This window comes from Entelurus aequoreus, linkage group LG06 (genome assembly GCF_033978785.1).
Source record: "Entelurus aequoreus isolate RoL-2023_Sb linkage group LG06, RoL_Eaeq_v1.1, whole genome shotgun sequence".
NCBI classification, from domain to species: Eukaryota; Metazoa; Chordata; class Actinopteri; order Syngnathiformes; family Syngnathidae; genus Entelurus; species Entelurus aequoreus.
The window spans coordinates 29,374,943-29,396,516 of NC_084736.1; the positions used below are offsets into that span (position 1 = coordinate 29,374,943).

Here is a 21,574-nt window from a genome sequence, read left to right on the forward strand (position 1 = left end):
TCATCACTCTAAGCAACATTTGTAAGTTACAATATAACTAAAACAATGCTTACTTTTTATACCGTCCCATGTGTGATGTCTGTAGGAGTGTTTTCATTCAATGAACAAGTAGGTTAATAATGTTGAAAAAATAATAGAATGATAAATGACACAATATGTTACTGCATATGTCAGCAGACTAATTAGGAGTCTTTGTTTGTTTACTTACTACTAAAAGACAAGTTGTCTTGTATGTTCACTACTTTATTTAAGGACAAAATACTTATTTGATTGCAATAAGAAACATATTTCGTATATCACAAGAAGTCATGCTAAAATAAAGCCAATAATGACAATTTGTGGTCCCCTTTACTTTGAAAAGTATTGAAATACATTTTGTTCAAATTCAATCAATCAATCAATGTTTATTTATATAGCCCTAAATCACAAGTGTCTCAAAGGGCTGTACAAGCCACAACGACATCCTCGGTACAGAGCCCACATACGGGCAAGGAAAACTCACCCCAGTGGGACGTCAATGTCCCCCCCCCCCCCCCCCCCCCCTCGGTATTGGGGACACAGCAGTTTGCACACGCTATTTAGCACTTTTTGGATCCTCGCAGATCACGTTCTATGTGTGAAAACATTTTGCTTTGGACCACAAGATGCACAAGATGTGAGATAAATACACACACAGGATGTGCCTCCCACTCTCTCTCTCTCTCTCTCTCTCTCTCTCTCTGTGTGTGTGTTTGTTAGTCATGGCAGTGTGTTGCCGAGCGGCAGCCAGTTGTGTGTTTTCTCTCTCGGAGCTCACACTCCTCTCTCTCATCCGCTAGCCGCCTCTCCTCCTTTCTACGTTTCACATCAACCTCTTGAAGTTTTTCATTTGGGATCATTAGTGGCAGTGTTTAAGCGTGTGTGCGTGTGTGTGTGTGTGTGTGTGTGTGTGTGTGTGAGTGTGTGTGTGTGTGTGTGTGTGTGTGTGAGAGTGTTGTTTCCAGCATGGAAGCAGTGGCACTGTACACGTTTCATGCCACTGAGGGCGATGAACTCAGTTTCAACAAAGGAGAATTACTCAAGGTAAGACCAAAAACACTTCTTATACCTCCACATCTGAAAGTTACTACTACAATGCTAAAGTAACTGAAGGGGTAGCGCATAGATATCTTAGCAAATTGGGTTTTTTGCCGTTGTTATTCTCGCTGGAGGACAAAAGTGAGCGCATATCTGCACAGGATGATTCTGGCAGAAAATTGCTCCTCAAAGTGTTGAGTGGCGACAAACGTCAGGATTCTCTGCGGACGTGCGACATGTCGCCAGCTGCTCAGGGCTCACGCCATTAATCAGGGTTTTTAAAAGCGGCAGGGAAAAAGAGGGCACACAGGGCAACCAATCAGGAAGTGGAGTGAAACTCCACGCGCCACTTCGTTAGGTTTCGCTTTAGCAGATGTCCCGGGGTCTTTGACTCGGGTCAAAGGTCAGGTTTTGCATTTTTGTGGCGACTCACATCTTCCTTAGAATGTACAAATGTAACTTAACAGACTATTGACCTGGGACTGTAGCCAGGGTGCGACTGAAGTCATGTGACTAAATATAACAGAAAATCATATATTATTATTATTATTAATATAGAGTGAATGTCCAACATTCACACAGGTAAGACTCCACACCAGAAAATCATCAGTGTTATTATTATTAATATTGTGTGAATGTCCAACATTCACACATGTAAGACTCCACACCAGAAAATGATCTATTTATTACTATTACTATTATTAGTATTGTGTGAATGTCCATCATTCATTTACGTAAGACTCCACACCAGAAATTCATTTATTTATTTATTATTATTATTATTATTATTATTATTATTATTATTATTATTATTATTATTATTATTATTATTAATATTGTGTGAATGTCCAACATTCACACAGGTAAGACTCTACACCAGAAAATCATCCATTTATTGTTATTATTATTAATATTGAGTGAATGTCCAACATTCATTCATGTAAGACTCCACACCAAAAAATCATCTATTTATTATTATTAATAATAATATTGAGTGAATGTTCAACATTCATTCATGTAAGACTCTACACCAGAAAATCATCTATTTATTATTATTATTATTAATATTGTGTGAATGTCCAACATTCATTCATGTAAGACTCTACACTAGAAAATCATCTATTTATTAGTATTATTATTAATATTTAGTGGATGTCCGACATTCACACAGGTAAGACTCCACACCAGAAAATCATTTATTTATTATTATTATTATTATTATTATTATTAATATTGTGTAAATGTCCAACATTCACACATGTAAGACTCTACACTAGAAACTCATTTATTTACTATTATTATTATTATTATTAGAGATGTCCGATAATGGCTTTTTTGCCGATATCCGATATTCCGATATTATCCAACTCTTAATTATCGATACCGATATCAACCGATACCGATATATACAGTCGTGGAATTAACACATTATTATGCCTAATTTTATTGTGATGCCCCGCTGGATGCATTAAACAATGTAACAAGGTTTAAAATAAATCAACTCAAGTTATGGAAAAAAATGCCAACATGGCACTGCCATATTTATTATTGAAGTCACAAAGTGCATTATTTTTTTTAACATGCCTTAAAACAGCAGCTTGGAATTTGGTACATGCTCTCCCTGAGAGAGCATGAGGAGGTTGAGGTATGCGGGGTTGGGGGGGGGCGGGGTTGAGGTGGGGGCGGGGTAGGAGGTAGCGGGGGGTGTATATTGTAGCGTCCCGGAAGAGTTAGTGCTGCAAGGGGTTCTGGGTATTTGTTCTGTTGTGTTTATGTTGTGTTACGGTGCGGATGTTCTCCCGAAATGTGTTTGTCATTCTTGTTTGGTGTGGGTTCACAGTGTGGCGCATATTTGTAACAGTGTTAAAGTTGTTTATACGGTCACCCTCAGTGTGACCTGTATGGCTGTTGACCAAGTATGCATGCATTCACTTGTGTGTGTGAAAAGCCGTAGATATTATGTGACTGGGCCGGCAGGGCAAAGGCAGTGCCTTTAAGGTTTATTGGCACTCTGTACTTCCCCCTACGTCCGTGTACATAGCAGCGTTTTAAAAAGTCATAAATTTTACTTTTTGAAACCGATATCGATAATTTTGAAACCGATACCGATAATTTCCGATATTACATTTTAAAGCATTTATCGGCTGATCATATCGGCAGTCCGATATTATCGGACATCTCTAGTTAGCATGCAAATGCAGCTTTTTTTCAGCTAAATTATATATTTTGTTACCTGACGTTATAAACTCTTGGCGTTTTAGTGCATTTTCAGCATTCACACGCAATTTCTACTGAAATTGCATTTTCTGTTTATGTTGTCCAAAAACGTATGCTCTATTAAAAAGTGTTACATTTATTAACAGATTCAAGCCATGCCAACTTCAAGATTCTCCTTGCTAATGTTAATCAATTGCTAACATATACATGCTAACTTTTTTTAAAAACATTTGAATTTTTTTGGTAATTTTGCAGTATACACCTCAGAGTCATATCTATGCTGGTACTTGGTACATGCTAACTGTTAGCATGCTATTATGTTAACGTTAACCGCTAACTTTTTAAACATTTTTAGCTAATTTACAGGGTACATACCTCAGAGTCATATATTTTGGTACATGACGTATGCTAACTGTTAGCCTGCTAGCTTTTTTAAAGCAAATGTACAGGTATACACCTCAGAGTCATATATTTTGGTACTTGATAAATGCTAAATGTTAACATGCTAACTTTTTTTGTCCATTTCTCAGGTCAATTCCAATGTAGGAGCGATTATGCAATATTAGTACAAGAGAAGTGGTCAGCTCTGACTCAGATTTGGGTGAAATAAATCTAAATGATTCTTACAATTTACAGGACATATTTTCTTTTGTAGCTGAGTATGTTGAGGGCTGGAGTTGGGCCACATGTGCAGTGTGAGGACGCATTAGTCAGGCAGCAGGGGAGTATCCTCCTCTTTTAGAATAACTTTAAGGAAAAGGCCTAAAAATAAGCGCTCATATGTTTCCAAATAGTCCAACATGAAAGCGTCACTTTGGCGTTGACATAAAAGAAATGTCTGGCAGGTAGAACTCTGCAGAGAGTTAAAAATCATTATCCACTTCCAACGGCACAAACATAAAACGGCTATTTTTAACTGACCTAATTTTCTCACACCTAATACAATCCTCACCTGGAATCATTTTCAGAATATTTAGTTTTATTTTGGAGGTAACATGGTTGGCCAGACATTTTTACTCGGAGTGTAATTCTTTGGACGCGCAACAATTTGATCCGATTCTGATTCCTGAAGTGACAATTCGATTCAGAATCGAATCATGATTTAACACGATTTTCAATTCAAAGCGAAACGTTTTCAAAACAGGTTAGAAAAGCTTCTTGTCGTTCATTCATTCTCAAACTGTGAAGAAGAAAAGTGTGTGCTCATCTTTCCTCCCTGTGTTAAAGGGCGTACTTTAGGGTTCCATATTAGGTTGTTGTTTTCTATCCATGTAAATAATCTCTGGGATGATTTATCAAATGCCGCGTTCCATTCTTATGCAGATGACGCGACCATATATTGTTCATCCCCCGCTGTTGTGTGAACCTTTGAGCTCCTGAAGTCTGCTTTTGATGTTGTTCAGTCCCACTGCCAAAAACAGAGAAATCAGAGGTAATGTTATTTTGTTATTTTTTATTATTTGTTTGTTATTGGGCGGTATAGCATAGTGGGTAGAGCAACCGTGCCAGAAACCTGAGGGTTGCAGGTTCGCTCCCCGCCTCTTACCATCCAAAAATCGCTGCAGTTGTGTCCTTGGGCGGGACACTTCACCCTTGCCCCCGGTGCCACTCACACCGGTGAATTGAATGATGAATGATAGGTGGTGGTCGGAGGGGCCGTTGGCGCAAATTGCAGCCACGCTTCCGTCAGTCTACCCCAGGGCAGCTGTGGCTATGAAAGTAGCTTACCACCACCAGGTGTGAATGAATGATGGGTTCTACATGTAAAGCGACTTTGGGTACTTAGAAAAGCGCTATATAAATCCCAAGTATTATTATTATTATTATTATTTTCAAATGGTAAACGACCGCCATTGAACATTCCAAACATATCAACAGCTCGTAAAGTTGATCTTGTAATGGTCACGACATTTAGGTACTTGGGGATTGTCATTGATGAGAACTTGTGTTTTGAATCACACACAGAAAAACTTGTGGCTGAACTTAAAAATGTATTGTTTTTTTGTCTTTACAAACATGTCCTGTTTTCCCGTTATCAAAAAACACTTGATTCTGACCACTTTTATGCCTTTGCAAGATTATGGAGACTTGCTTTTTATGAATGCACCCGACACTTATTTGAAAAAACGTAATAATGTTTATCACTGTGCCTTATGTTTTATCACTGGCTGTGGTAACCTTGTCCACCATTGCACTTTATATGTCCATCTTTGTCTGTACGCAGATTTTCTTGATGGATATATTTGATATATAATTCACTTCTTGGTCTGGTTCCCCATTATTTCACTTTTTAAATGTGTAGAGATTCCAGTCGCTACAGTTTGCGGTCACAGTACATCCTTGGCATGCTGGTTCTTAGAGCCATCACAAGTCTCGGTAAATAAACCTTCAGATTTGCTGCTCCATCCCAGCAGGCACAAGACATTGAAACTACGTTGAAAACTTGTTGAATTAGGTCCTGACGTTGAGCAACTCAAACACAACGTTAAAACAACATGCTTTTTGGCGACGTTTAATCAATGTTGGGTTCTGACGATGATATGACCATTGAATTTTGGTCATTTTCCAAACCAATATTCTACAATACAAATACAACGTTGAAACAAAATGCTTTTTGACAACGTTTAATCAATGTTAGGTTCTTACGTTGATATGACCATTGAATTTTGGGTCATTTTCCGAACAAGAATTCTACAACACAAATACAACGTTGAAACAACATGCTTTCTGACGACGTTTAATCAATGTTGGGTTCTGACGTTGATATGACCATTGAATTTTGGTCATTTTCCCAACCAATATTCTACAACACAAATACAACGTTGAAACAACATGCTTTTTGACTACGTTTAATCAATGTTAGGTTCTGACGTTGATTTGATCATTGAATTTTGGTCATTTTCCGAACAAGAATTCTACAACACAAATACAACGTTGAATCAACATGCTTTTTGACGACTGTGGACGTCTTGCCCTTCCGGGTTCTTCAGACCACCAATCACGGACATGACTGCTGTGTTCATGGTTCGGAACAATGATTTAATTTTCAATAATATTATTTTTCCGTGCTGTTCAGCCATCTTCTCTCATGACAGTCTCGCTCTCGCTCTAGCTCGTGCTCGCGCTCAACCCCCTTCTCCTTCCCGGCTGCTGCCTTTATCAGAGCGAAAGGTGATTAGATAAACACTCCCAGGTGGGCCATCTACACACCTGTCGCTGATCTCGAAGCCGGTCTTGGCACACCCCGCTTCGCTGCAGATCCGCAGGCCACGCCCCCCACCCCCCACGCACACACACACACACTACGACGTTTAATCAATTTTGGGTTCTGACATTGATATGACCATTGTATTTTGGTCATTTTCCCAACCGATATTCTATAACACAAATACAACGTTGAAACAACATGCTTTTTGATGACGTTTATTCAATGTCAGGTTGTGATGTTGATTTGACCATTGGACCAACAAAGTGGATCTAACGTTTGACACCAAGGTTGTCTCAATTTACAAATACAACTATTTTTCAACGTTGTTTCAACGTCAGTTTTAAAGGACATGTATGCATAATCAACGTTGTATCAATGTCTTGTGCCTGCTGAGACAGTCATGGATTGAAATACAAAAGGATCAGAAGTTACCTGAACTCATCACTTTGGGGGAATTTCAGGCCATTTTAAAGGATTGAGAAACTGTTTCTATTAGACATTGTACTTATTTGGAAATTATTTTTATTGAGACATTTTATTTTTCACCTATTGCGTTTTTTTATGTTTACGTTGTAAGTCATTTGTATTACTATAGTGTGTGACTGCTCCTGTTTTTGTGGCCAGGTTACTCTTGCAAAGTATATTTTAAACTGAATACGTTTTTATCTGGTTAGGTAAAGGAAAATTAATACAATGTCTGTGGAATATCATTGTTGATGATAATTTTGAATTGTGTGTAATGTTAAAAATATTAAATATACTTCTTAAATAACACCTCCGCCTTGTTTTTAATGAATACTTAGGTCTAGTACGATACTGTATTTTAATGTTGGTTTTTAAGGTGGTACTTAATGAATACTTAGGTCTACTACACTACTGTATTTTAATGTTGGTCATTATGGTGGTACTTATTTAATACTTAGGTCTACTACACTACTGTATTTTAATGTTGTCATTATGGTGGTACTTAATGAATACTTAGGTCTAGTACACTACTGTATTTTAATGTTGTCATTATGGTGGTACTTAATGAATACTTAGGTCTACTACATTACTGTATTTTAATGTTGTCATTATGGTGGTACTTAATGAATACTTAGGTCTACTACACTACTGTATTTTAATGTTGTCATTATGGTGGTACTTAATGAATACTTAGGTCTACTACACTACTGTACTTTAATGTTGGTCATTATGGTGGTACTTAATGAATACTTAGGTCTACTACATTACTGTATTTTAATGTTGTCATTATGGTGGTACTTAATGAATACTTATGTGTAGTACGCTACTGTATTTTAATGCTGGTCATTATGGTGGTACTTAATGAATACTTAGGTCTACTACATTACTGTATTTTAATGTTGTCATTATGGTGGTACTTAATGAATACTTAGGTCTAGTACGCTAGTGTATTTTAATGTTGGTCATTTTGGTGGTACTTAATGAATACTTAGGTCTACTACACTACTGTATTTTAATGTTGTCATTATGGGGGTACTTAATGAATACTTAGGTCTACTACACTACTGTATTTTAATGCTGGTCATTATGGTGGTACTTAATGAATACTTAGGTCTACTACACTACTGTATTTTAATGTTGTCATTATGGTGGTACTTAATGAATACTTAGGTCTACAACACTACTGTATTTTAATGTTGTCATTATAGTGGTACTTAATGAATACTTAGGTCTACTACGCTACTGTATTTTAATGTTGTCATTATGGTGGTACTTATTTAATACTTAAGTCTACTACGCTACTGTATTTTAATGTTGTCATTTTGGTGGTACTTATTTAATACTTAGGTCTACTACGCTACTGTATTTTAATGTTGTCATTATGGTGGTACTTATTTAATACTTAGGTCTACTACACTACTGTATTTTAATGTTGTCATTATGGTGGTACTTAATGCATACTTAGGTCTACTACATTACTGTATTTTAATGTTGTCATTTTGGTGGTACTTAATGAATACGTAGGTCTAGTACGCTACTGTATTTTAATGTTGTCATTATGGTGGTACATAATGAATACTTAGGTCTGCAACACTACTGTATTTTAATGTTGTCATTAGGGTGGTACTTAATGAATACTTAGGTCTACTACGCTACTGTATTTTAATGTTGTCATTATGGTGGTACTTAATGAATACTTAGGTCTTAGTACGCTACTGTATTTTAATGCTGGTCATTATGGTGGTACTTAATGAATACTTAGGTCTACTACATTACTGTATTTTAATGTTGTCATTATGGTGGTACTTAATGAATACTTAGGTCTAGTACGCTACTGTATTTTAATGCTGGTCATTATGGTGGTACTTAATGCATTCTTAGGTCTACTACATTACTGTATTTTAATGTTGTCATTTTGGTGGTACTTAATGAATACTTAGGTCTACTACACTACTGTATTTTAATGTTGTCATTATGGTGGTACTTAATGAATACTTAGGTCTAGTACGCTACTGTATTTTAAAGTTGGTCATTTTGGTGGTACTTAATGAATACTTAGGTCTACTACACTACTGTATTTTAATGTTGTCATTATGGTGGTACTTAATGAATACTTAGGTCTAGTACGCTACTGTATTTTAATGCTGGTCATTATGGTGGTACTTAATGAATACTTAGGTCTACTACACTAGTGTATTTTAATATTGTCATTATGGTGGTACTTAATGAATACTTAGGTCTACTACATTACTGTATTTTAATGTTGTCATTATGGTGGTACTTAATGAATACTTAGGTCTACTACAGCCCTTTGAGACACTTGTGATTTAGGGCTATATAATTAAACATTGATTGATTGATTGATACTACGCTACTGTATTTTAATGTTGTCATTATGGTGGTACTTATTTAATACTTAGGTCTACTACACTACTGTATTTTAATGTTGTCATTAGGGTAGTACTTATTTAATACTTAGGTCTACAACACTACTGTATTTTAATGTTGTCATTAGGGTGGTACTTAATGAATACTTAGGTCTACTACGCTACTGTATTTTAATCTTGTCATTATGGTGGTACTTAATGAATACTTAGGTCTAGTACGCTACTGTATTTTAATGTTGTCATTATGGTGGTACTTAATGAATACTTAGGTCTACTACGCTACTGTATTTTAATGTTGTCATTATGGTGGTACTTAATGAATACTTAGGTCTACTACGCTACTGTATTTTAATGTTGTCATTAGGGTGGTACTTATTTAATACTTAGGTCTACAACACTACTGTTTTTTAATGTTGTCATTAGGGTGGTACTTAATGAATACTTAGGTCTACTACGCTACTGTAGTTTAATGTTGTCATTATGGTGGTACTTATTTAATACTTAGGTCTACTACACTACTGTATTTTAATGTTGTCATTATGGTGGTTCTTAATGAATACTTAGGTCTAGTACGCTACTGTATTTTAATGCTGGTCATTATGGTGGTACTTAATGAATACTTAGGTCTACTACATTACTGTATTTTAATGTTGTCATTTTGGTGGTACTTAATGAATACTTAGGTCTACTACGCTACTGTATTTTAATGTTGTCATTAGGGTGGTACTTATTTAATACTTAGGTCTACAACACTACTGTATTTTAATGTTGGTCATTATGGTGGTACTTAATGAATACTTAGGTCTAGTACGCTACTGTATTTTAATGTTGGTCATTTTGGTGGTAATAATGAATACTTAGATCTACTACACTACTGTATTTTAATGTTGTCATTAGGGTGGTACTTATTTAATACTTAGGTCTACAACACTACTGTATTTTAATGTTGGTCATTATGGTGGTACTTAATGAATACTTAGGTCTAGTACACTACTGTATTTTAATGTTGTCATTATGGTGGTACTTAATGAATACTTAGGTCTACTATGCTACTGTATTTTAATGTTGTCATTGGGGTGGTACTTATTTAATACTTAGGTCTACAACACTACTGTATTTTAATGTTGTCATTAGGGTGGTACTTAATGAATACTTAGGTCTACTACGCTACTGTATTTTAATGTTGTCATTATGGTGGTACTTATTTAATACTTAGGTCTACTACACTACTGTATTTTAATGTTGTCATTATGGTGGTACTTAATGAATACTTAGGTCTACTACGCTACTGTATTTTAATGTTGTCATTAGGGTGGTACTTATTTAATACTTAGGTCTACAACACTACTGTATTTTAATGTTGTCATTAGGGTAGTACTTAATGAATACTTAGGTCTACTACGCTACTGTATTTTAATGTTGTCATTATGGTGGTACTTATTTAATACTTAGGTCTACTACACTACTGTATTTTAATGTTGTCATTATGGTGGTACTTAATGAATACTTAGGTCTAGTACGCTACTGTATTTTAATGTTGTCATTATGGTGGTACTTAATGAATACTTAGGTCTACTACATTACTGTATTTTAATGTTGTCATTTTGGTGGTACTTAATGAATACTTAGGTCTACTACGCTACTGTATTTTAATGTTGTCATTAGGGTGGTACTTATTTAATACTTAGGTCTACAACACTACTGTATTTTAATGTTGGTCATTATGGTGGTACTTAATGAATACTTAGGTCTACTACACTAGTGTATTTTAATATTGTCATTATGGTGGTACTTAATGAATACTTAGGTCTACAACACTACTGTATTGTAATGTTGTCATTATGGTGGTACTTAATGAATACTTAGGTCTACTACGCTACTGTATTTTAATGTTGTCATTATGGTGGTACTTATTTAATACTTAGGTCTACTACACTACTGTATTTTAATGTTGTCATTATGGTGGTACTTAATGAATACTTAGGTCTACTACGCTACTTTATTTTAAAGTTGTCATTGGGGTGGTACTTATTTAATACTTAGGTCTACAACACTACTGTATTTTAATGTTGTCTTTAGGGTGGTACTTATTGAATACTTAGGTCTACTACGCTACTGTATTTTAATGTTGTCATTATGGTGGTACTTATTTAATACTTAGGTCTACTACACTACTGTATTTTAATGTTGTCATTATGGTGGTACTTAAAGAATACTTAGGTCTAGTACGCTACTGTATTTTAATGCTGGTCATTATGGTGGTACTTAATGAATACTTAGGTCTACAACACTACTGTATTTTAATGTTGTCATTATGGTGGTACTTAATGAATACTTAGGTCTACTACACTACTGTATTTTAATGTTGTCATTATGGTGGTACTTAATGAATACTTTGGTCTAGTACGCTACTGTATTTTAATGCTGGTCATTAGGGTGGTACTTAATGAATACTTAGGTCTACAACACTACTGTATTTTAATGTTGTCATTATGGTGGTACTTATTGAATACTTAGGTCTACTACACTACTGTATTTTAATGTTGTCATTATGGTGGTACTTGGAAAGTAGTTTTCTGGGGTAGTAATTGTTTTAGTTTGTTTTAGTTGCACGGAGATTTCCTAAAACACTTTTTTTTTAATCGTTTTTTATAAAAACATAATTTTTTTAATTACATTTTTGAAACATTTCAATTGATTTAAAATTGGAATAAAGAAGAATAGATTTTTGTGCACCCTTAATTATTAATACATTTTTCGTCGTTGAAAAAAAAAAAAAAAAAAAGGTAGAGAAAAAGAAAAAGAGGAAGCGAGTAAAAAAAATAGGTTAATTTTGAAGGTATACACCTCAGAGTCATATATGCTGGTACTTGAAGCATTCTAACTGTTAGCATGCTGGTATGTTAACGTTAGCCCGCTAACTTTTTTTTGTTGTTGTTGCTAATTTACAGGTACACACCTCAGAGTCATACATTTTGGTACATGACCTATGTCAACTGTTAGCCTGATAGCTTTTTTTAAGCTAATTTACAGGTATACACCTCAGAGTCATTTATTTTGGTACTTGATAAATGCTATATGCTAACATGCTAACTATTTTAGTTCATTTCTCAGGTCAAGACCACAAAGTCATGCATATACATAGCTACTTTACACATACTAACTGTAAGCATACTAACTGTTAGCATACTAATTGTTAGCATGCGAATGTAGCTTTTTTTTGTAGCTCAATTATATATTTTGTTACTTGACGTTATAAACTCTTAGCATTTCAGTGCAGCTTCAGCTTTTCGGCATTCACACGCAATTTCTACTAAAATGGCATTTTCTGTTTTTGTTGTCCAAAAAACGTATTCTCTATTAAAAAGTGTAACAGCTTCCACATTTATTAACAGATTCAAACCATGCCAAATTCAAAATGGTCCTTGCTAATGTTAATCAATTGCTAACATTTTCATGACAACTTAAAAAAAAAAAAGTTAAAACATTTTTTGTGTTAATTTTGCAGGTGATACAACTTAGGAGTCATATCTATGCTAGTACTTGGCGCATGCTAACTGTTAGCATGCTAGTATGTTAACGTTAGCCCGCTAGTTTTCTTTTACCAAATTTACAGGTACACACATTAGAGTCATATATTTTGGTACATGACGTATGCTAACTGTTAGCCTGCTAGCTTTTTTTAAGCTAATTTACAGGTATACACCTCAGAGTCATATTTTGGTACTGGATAAATGCTGAATGTTATCATGCTAACTTTTTTAATTCATTTCTCAGGTCAAAACCACAAAGTCATGCATATACAAAGCTACTTTACGCATACTAACTGTTAGCATACTAACTGTTAGCATGCTAATGTAGCTTTAATAATCAATCAAATGTATCTTTCTCACCCCTTTTTGTGTCCAAGCTACGGACGACTGTATCTTTAAATGGCGTGAAATGGGCTCGCTGAAAAATAAGAACTTTTGAACATCTGGCAACGTCCCACTGGGGATCGGTTCAAAAACAAACATTTCACTTTTACTGGTTGCGGTTTAAGTTCATAGAATAAAGTACTTTTTTTCTTTCCGTCTTCTGCGGCGTGTCAAAAATCCCCAACACAATAATAGCAAGAATAGTCGACGTGTGCAGGAAGTTAACGCATGTGACGCACTAAAGGAGACATGGGAAATGGTGGTAGTGATACTGATAATAATAATAATGGATTTAGATACAGCAGGTAATGGTCACATGTATCTAATGTCCTTTGTGGTGGACATACTCTACTTTATCATGTGAAATGATGTGCATGGTGGAGGCCACAAATATGTGTGTGTGGGCGGAGTTTCCATTAAAAATTACTATATTTTTGTGTCATGTCTTATCAGTTTTTTTTTCCACAAAATGAAACAAGTCTGCCAATTCCATCATTTTTGTTGTAGAAGTATGAATTATGCTAATTAATGACTTAATAAGGCGTATTTGTCTATGCCGTCAACTTTTCTAATTAAGAGCAAGACCAATGATGGACCATTACCTTTTTACCCTACGTGAACAAATAGTGTTATTATGGGCAGGTACTTCATTTATCTCTCTGTGTGTGTGTGTGTGTGTGTGTGTGTGTGTGTGTGTGTGTGTGTGTGTGTGTGTGTGTGTGTGTGTGTGTGTGTGTGTGTGTGTGTGTGTGTGTGTGTGTGTGTGTGTGTGTGTGTGTGTCTAGATCACCAACATGGAGGATGATCCCAACTGGTACACAGCTGAGCTCCACAACAGGAGAGGCTTTGTGCCCAAAAACTACATTAACCTGCGGCCACATGCGTGAGTACACACACACACACACATGCATACACACACACGTATACACACGCACACATGTATACACACACATACACACACACCAGTGGAGGCTGGTGACTTCCAGAATTGAGGAGGCCATTTTTTTCCGCTTGCTCACTTCACTCGCGATGGAATGTTCCCTGTTCTCTTATCTGTCTTTGTGCTGACCAAAGGCATACTATTTGGAGTGTAAGCTACAGTCAGAAAGTTCTTGCTGATGCAATTCATTGTGCAGAGCTTAGCCTTGTGCCTTCCTGAAGAAATTACATTGCTGTAAGTCTATGAGCCTGCCTGATAATTAAGCTGAGAAATGACATTTGGATGTTATATAAACGCCAAGTGAACATGTGTAAAAGGCAGGAATTTTAATTACCGTAATTTCCGGACTATAAGCCGCTACTTTTTCCCCTCGTTCTGGTCCCTGCGGCTTATACAAGGGTGCGGCTTATTTACGGCCTGTTCTTCTCCGACACCGACGAAGAGGATTTCGGTGGTTTTAGTACGCAGGAGGAAGACGATGACACAATGATTAAAGACTGACTTTTCATATACCGGTAGGCTGGTTATTTTGATAACGTACAGGTGAGCACTTTGTATTACTTTGCACCGTTGTATTATTTGTACTCTGCACGAATGCTGTTCGCCATGTCAAAGATGTGAAAGTTTGATTGAATGATTGAAAGATTTATTGTTAATAAATGGGACGCTTTGCGTTCCCAAACAGTCATCTCTGTCCCGACAATCCCCTCCGTGGTAGCAGGATCCCCTATATACTACGGTAATTACACATCAAAACCCTGCGGCTTATAGTCGGGTGCGGCTTATATATGGAGCAATCTGTATGTTCCCCTAAATTTAGCTGGTGCGGCTTATAGTCAGGTGCGGCTTATAGTCCGGAAATTACGGTATGTAGTTAAAAACAATTTTGTTTAGCTTACATTTTTCATTCTTCTACAGCTTCAACATGTAATCACCAATTTAATCAAGTTTAGCATATAAAAAAGATAAGATAACACTTTCTTTATCATATGTAGTTTTATTCAATATATTTAATATAAAATATGTAAAAATATGGTTCCAGTTGGCTTTATCTGCTGAGAAACACAGACAAAATGGAGTGTTATTACTACTGAGAACTAGTGGTGTAACACTGGTAGAGACATCTAATTAGTTCAACTCACATCTGGTTTAGCTGAGGGGCGGCATGCTCTCTCCTGGACTCCACTCCATCCTCCTCTTCCACTGGATTCGGACCCAAGCCACCACCACAAGCACCTGTTCCATGTACATTTTCCTCTCTCACATCCATTTTGCCTGGCTAATCTAGGCTTGCTCGAACACACACAGCTAACTGGATGGAAAACAATGAGCTAAACTTCAACTGTAAAAATGTCCAAACTACAGAGATAAATGTCAATGAGCGATTAGCAGCAGCAGCTTTTGCTTTCGAAATCTGTCTCAGAGATGTTGTCAACTCAAGGAGAAATGCCTAGAGTGAAGGGTTTAACGTTAACGCATATCTATCTCCAGCCCAAGATCTCAAATTGCGCCAGAATCTCGCCGATTTCCGAGGTCGTTTTAAGCAAAAGTATTTGGCTATATGAGCTATAAACTTCACGGATGATAGCCAGGGGTGTTCTCTAAATTTCCTGAAAAGCACAAGTTGATAGGACACTCGTAGCCACTATGGCGAGTGTTTGTTTGACTGAAGTGGCTGGCGAATTCTCAAAATGGCTTCTGTGTTGATTAGGAAAGGAAAGGATTGATTCCAAATGAACCAGTAGCATGTGATTGGACGAACAAAATGTCAATCTTTCAGCCCTGGACACAATGCATGGTGAGGCCAGGCCTCCGTTGCCCACCCATTTTCAGTGATCTGGCCAATCACATATTGGCATGAAAAAGCATGCATTACATTGACTTCTATGAGAAGCTAATTTCCTAGGGGAGGCCTGGCCTCCCTTAATACAAACTGATAGGGAAATCTGGCCTGTTGCTTTACAATTGCAATATTGGGTTTTAGCCATGGGAACATTTAGATTTATGAACAAAACTAAAATAATATGAATATAAAAAATAAAAAATATGTTTTTTGTTAAAATAAATAAATAAAATAAATATATTTATTGTTTTTTTTAAATCTCTCTCTTCTCTCAAATTATTGGGGAGGCCAGGCCTCCTCCACCTCTATGGAGGAGCCTCCACTGACACACACGTATACACATACACACATGTATACACACACATACACACACGTATACACGTACACACACATAAGCACACACATTTACACACACATACACGTGTGTACACACACATATACACACACACACGTATACACACACACACACATACATATGTATACACACACACACACATGTATACACACACACATACACGCACATACGTACAAACCCCGTTTCCATATGAGTTGGGAAATTGTGTTAGATGTAAATATAAACGGAATACAATGATTTGCAAATCCTTTTCAACCCATATTCAATTGAATGCACTACAAAGACAAGATATTTTATGTTCAAACTCATAAACTTTTTTTTTTTTGCAAATAATAATTAACTTAGAATTTCATGGCTGCAACACGTGCCAAAGTAGTTGGGAAAGGGCATGTTCACCACTGTGTTACATGGCCGTTCCTTTTAACAACACTCAGTAAACGTTTGGGAACTGAGGAGACACATTTTTTAAGCTTCTCAGGTTGAATTATTTCCCATTCTTGCTTGATGTACAGCTTAAGTTGTTCAACAGTCCGGGGGTCTCCGTTGTGGTATTTTAGGCTTCATAATGCGCCACACATTTTCAATGGGAGACAGGTCTGGACTACAGGCAGGCCAGTCTAGTACCCGCACTCTTTTACTATGAAGCCACGTTGATGTAACACGTGGCTTGGCATTGTCTTGCTGAAATAAGCAGGGGCGTCCATGGTAACGTTGCTTGGATGGCAACATATGTTGCTCCAAAACCTGTATGTACCTTTCAGCAATAATGGCGCCTTCACAGATGTGTAAATTACCCATGTCTTGGGCATTAATGTACCCCCATACCATTACAGATGCTGGCTTTTCAACTTTGCTTCTATAACAATCCGGATGGTTATTTTCCTCTTTGGTCCAGAGGACACGACGTCCACAGTTTCCAAAAACAATTTGAAATGTGGACTCGTCAGACCACAGAACACTTTTCCACTTTTCCACTTTGCATCAGTCCATCTTAGATGAGCTCAGGCCCAGCGAAGCCGACGGCGTTTCTGGGTGTTGTTGATAAACGGTTTTCGCCTTGCATAGGAGAGTTTTAACTTGCACTTACAGATGTAGCGACCAACTGTAGTTACTGACAGTGGGTTTCTGAAGTGTTCCTGAGCCCATGTGGTGATATCCTTTACACACTGATGTCGCTTGTTGATGCTGTACAGCCTGAGGGATCGAAGGTCACGGGCTTAGCTGCTTACGTGCAGTGATTTCTCCAGATTCTCTGAACCCTTTGATGATATTACGGACCGTAGATGGTGAAATCCCTAAATTCCTTGCAATAGCTGGTTGAGAAAGGTTTTTCTTAAACTGTTCAACAATTTGCTTTACGCATTTGTTGACAAAGTGGTGACCCTCGCCCCATCCTTGTTTGTGAAAGACGTGTTAGCCTCCAGCTCCTGCTTTACTCTACCTTTTGACATGCACCCGACCTGTATTTTACAAGCATCTAACCGCTGATAAATTAATTTTTTACTACTACGACTCATAAACAACACGCTTCACCACAATAATGCCTCCCAAATCTGCAAAACCACAAGAGAAGGCAGAGGTCGATGCTGCAGCCGTTAGCAAATCTGAGTTGATAGCCATACTATCGGACCACAGATCAACCTTGCTAACAGAGCTTAAAACATCCTTTAACGAGGTGAACGAGAAGCTGGGCGGACTTCAAGACACAGTCAACAGTCATAACCACAGACTGACCTCTCTGGAAGAAAATGCTGAATCCCTACATCAGCGATTGGAGCAGGTGGAGGCTGTTTGTGACATGCTACAGACCGACAACCAGAAGCTAAAGGCTAAGCTCACCGACCTGGAGGGAAGGAGCAGGCGGAGTAATGCCGGGCTAGTTGGCTTACCTGAAGGGATAGAAGGCCTGCAACCTACCAAGTTTTTCTCCATGTTGCTGAAAGAAGTACTTGGTGAGGAAGTATTCGTGCTCATCGCAGCTTGGCTCCCAAGCCGAGACACGGGGACAAGCCCCGACCTATCCTGCTTTCTTTTCATCGCTTCCAGAGCAAAGACCTGCTGATTCGGGAGGCAAGGAAGAGGGGTACGCTGCAATATCACAGGCACGCGTTCAGAGTGTACGAGGACTACTCTCCAGAGGTTGTGAATCAGCGGAGGGCTTACCGGACTGTGATGGCGTCATTGTACAAGATGGGACTCAAACCCTCGCTACTTTACCCGGCCAAGCTCCGCATCACACAGACGGACGGCATCCGCGTTTGGCTCGGATCAGTAGCCGAGGCAGACAGCTTCATCAAGGCGTATAAAGACTCTTCATAACGGTCTCATCAACAAAGTGTGTTTATGAGTCACAGTGAGTTTAAGACCTGAACTGTATAATCATATTAAGTGTGTGTGTGTGTTTAGTGTAAATGTTTCACTGGAGGTGGATACAAATGTGTTGTTTGTACAAAGAAAAATAAATTAAAATATAATGGAAAGTGAATTAAAAAATATCTTTACTAATATTGGTAATAAGGTATTTGAATGTAGAAGTACTGATAATATTCATAGTAGAGAACTGTATAATAATTATAATCATATCCAACTAGACTTTTATGACAACTTCAATTATAACTGCAATTCAAATGAGTTTGGCAGTGATATAGATCCCGATTGTAATCTTTACAATAACATTACCAGAAACTGTGAGTACTACACAGACGAACAATTAAATGTGTGAATATGGACAAATCATTTACTGTAATACATTTTAATAGCCGAAGCTTGTATAATAATTTTGACAATATTAGTGAATATCTGAGCCAGTTCAAAAAATGTAGTATTGTTGCAGTCTCAGAGACTTAGCTCTATGACAACAAGTGTTGTGATATGAGATTGGATGGTTATGAATTATTCACCACAAACAGAGTTGGAAAAAGGGGAGGAGGAGTAGCACTTTTTGTAAATCAAGATTTAAAATGTTGGAAAATTGACAGCAAATCAACTGCTATAGCTGGAGTTTTTGAATGTATAACTGTAGAAATTGAAGTAGAAAAATAAAAAATGTCAGTTGTGTTTATAGAACACCTGGATCATGTCTAGACACATTCAATCAAAAATTGGACTATTTGTTTAATAAGTTGAACAAGATCCATATTGTGTGCGGTGATTTTAATATTAATCTAATGAACCCCATGGACAGTACCAAAACAACCGATTTTATAACAGGATTGTACAGCAATAATTTTTTTCCCCTTATCATAAAACCAAGCAGAATAACAGTAGACTTTGCCACACTGATAGATAACATTTTCACTAATCAACCGGAGAATCAAATAACAGCAGGACTACTACTCAATGACATAAGTGATCATCTACCTGTATTCAACATTTTCCACAATTTCTTTGATCAGAGAAGGACCAAAAAAGCAGTTCAATATAGATTTGTTAGACACCAAACGCCAGAAACTATGGCAGCATTCAAGTCTGAGTTATGTGCCCAAGACTGGGGGGAGGTTTATACCTCCACAGACCCGGATGAGGCATATGAACATTTTCTCAACATTTTCTTAACACTGTATGATAAGCACTGTCCAATGAAAAAACATTACATTAAGGACAGCACTGTAAAGGACAAACCGTGGATCACAAAGGGACTATTGAAGTCCTGCAAAAAGAAAAATGATCTTTACAGAAGACATTTAAAGCACAGAACCAAAGAAACTGAACACAAATATAAAACGTACAAAAATAAGTTAACACAAATAATAAAGCACAGCAAAAGAACATATTACTGTAACCTATTAGAACAACATAAAAATAGCATCCAGGGTACGTGGAAAGTTTTGAATGGTATCATTAAAAAAAACATGACAAATAAGGAACATCCAAGCTATTTCATAGAAAATAATCAAACTATAAATGACCCTAAGGAAATAACGGATGCTTTTAACACCTTCTTTGTGAATGTTGGACCTTATTTAGCAAATGAAATTGTACAACCCGAAAACAGTGTCAAATTTAATGAACATACCATTCAAAGCAACATAGAATCGTTTTTTATTTCCCCCGTTCATGAAAGTGAAATCACAAAAATTGTAAATTCTCAGAAAAACAAGAAGTCAACAGACTGCTGTGACTTGGACTTTTCTCTAGATCAGGGAAATTGTTGATTTTATAGCTGTTCCCTTCACTTATGTATGTAATATTTATTTTATAAAAGGTGTTTTCCCAAAGAAAATGAAAACGGCAAAAGTTATTCCCATCTTCAAAAGTGGAGATAAGCATCAGTTCACCAACTATAGGCCTATTTCTCTACTCTCACAATTTTCAAAAATCCTTGAAAAATTATTTGTGTCAAGATTAGACAGTTTTATTGATAAGCATCACTTGCTAAGTGAACACCAATACGGTTTTCGACCAAACAGGTCCACTTCCATGGCAGTGATGGAACTAGTTGAGGAGGTAACCACTGCAATTGATAAGAGGGAGTTTGTTGTTGGCGTTTTTATTGACCTGAGCAAGGCCTTTGACACCATCGATCATATATTGCTTTTAAACAAAATGCAGAGGTATGGTTTTAGAGGTCTTGCTCATGACTGGTTGAAGAGTTATCTTGGTGGCAGAGAACAGTACGTGCATATGAATAATGTAGATTCAGATAAAAAGATTATAACACATGGAGTACCCCAAGGTTCTGTACTGGGACCAAAATTGTTTTTATCGTACATTAATGATATCTGTAAAATCCTTAAAAAACTCAACTATATTCACTTGGCTGATGATACAAGTCTGTACTGTTCCAGGAAAGACCTTGGCCAACTGTTAGGGACTGTAGAGAGTGAACTCCACATACTAAAGCAATGGTTTGATGCCAATAAACTATCAATCAACCTAAATAAAACAAAATATATAATTTTTGGAAATAGGAAATGTAACATACAGTGTCATATAAGAATTGATGATATGGAGATAGAAAAGGTGTATTCAACAAAATTTTGGGGAATCCATATAGATGATGAATTAAATTGGAAACTGCACATAAATATACTTAAGACAAAGATGGCAAAAAATATTGCTATGTTACATAAAATCAAAAACTCCGTAAATCAAAAGGCTCTTAACATGTTATATAATTCTTTCGTACTCCCTTATCTTAATTATTGTGTTGAAATCTGGGGTAACAATTACAAAACAAACATTAA

At 36.7% G+C, this 21,574-nt stretch overlaps 1 protein-coding gene across 2 annotated transcripts in view; it reads left to right on the forward strand.

Moving 5' to 3' along the window:
* The first annotated feature begins 540 nt into the window (after nucleotides 1-540).
* Nucleotides 541-21,574, forward strand: part of grapa (GRB2 related adaptor protein a) — a 116,497-nt gene continuing 95,463 nt past the window's right edge. Inside the window, exons 1-3 of one of the 2 annotated variants that reach the window (XM_062050482.1) lie at nucleotides 541-1,062; nucleotides 4,597-4,705; nucleotides 14,036-14,133. In XM_062050482.1, the coding sequence (XP_061906466.1) occupies nucleotides 14,045-14,133 (89 nt within the window). In that variant the 5' untranslated portion in view covers nucleotides 541-1,062; nucleotides 4,597-4,705; nucleotides 14,036-14,044. The remainder of the gene's footprint in view (nucleotides 1,063-4,596; nucleotides 4,706-14,035; nucleotides 14,134-21,574) is intronic. The other variant, XM_062050481.1, reaches the window with a different exon arrangement.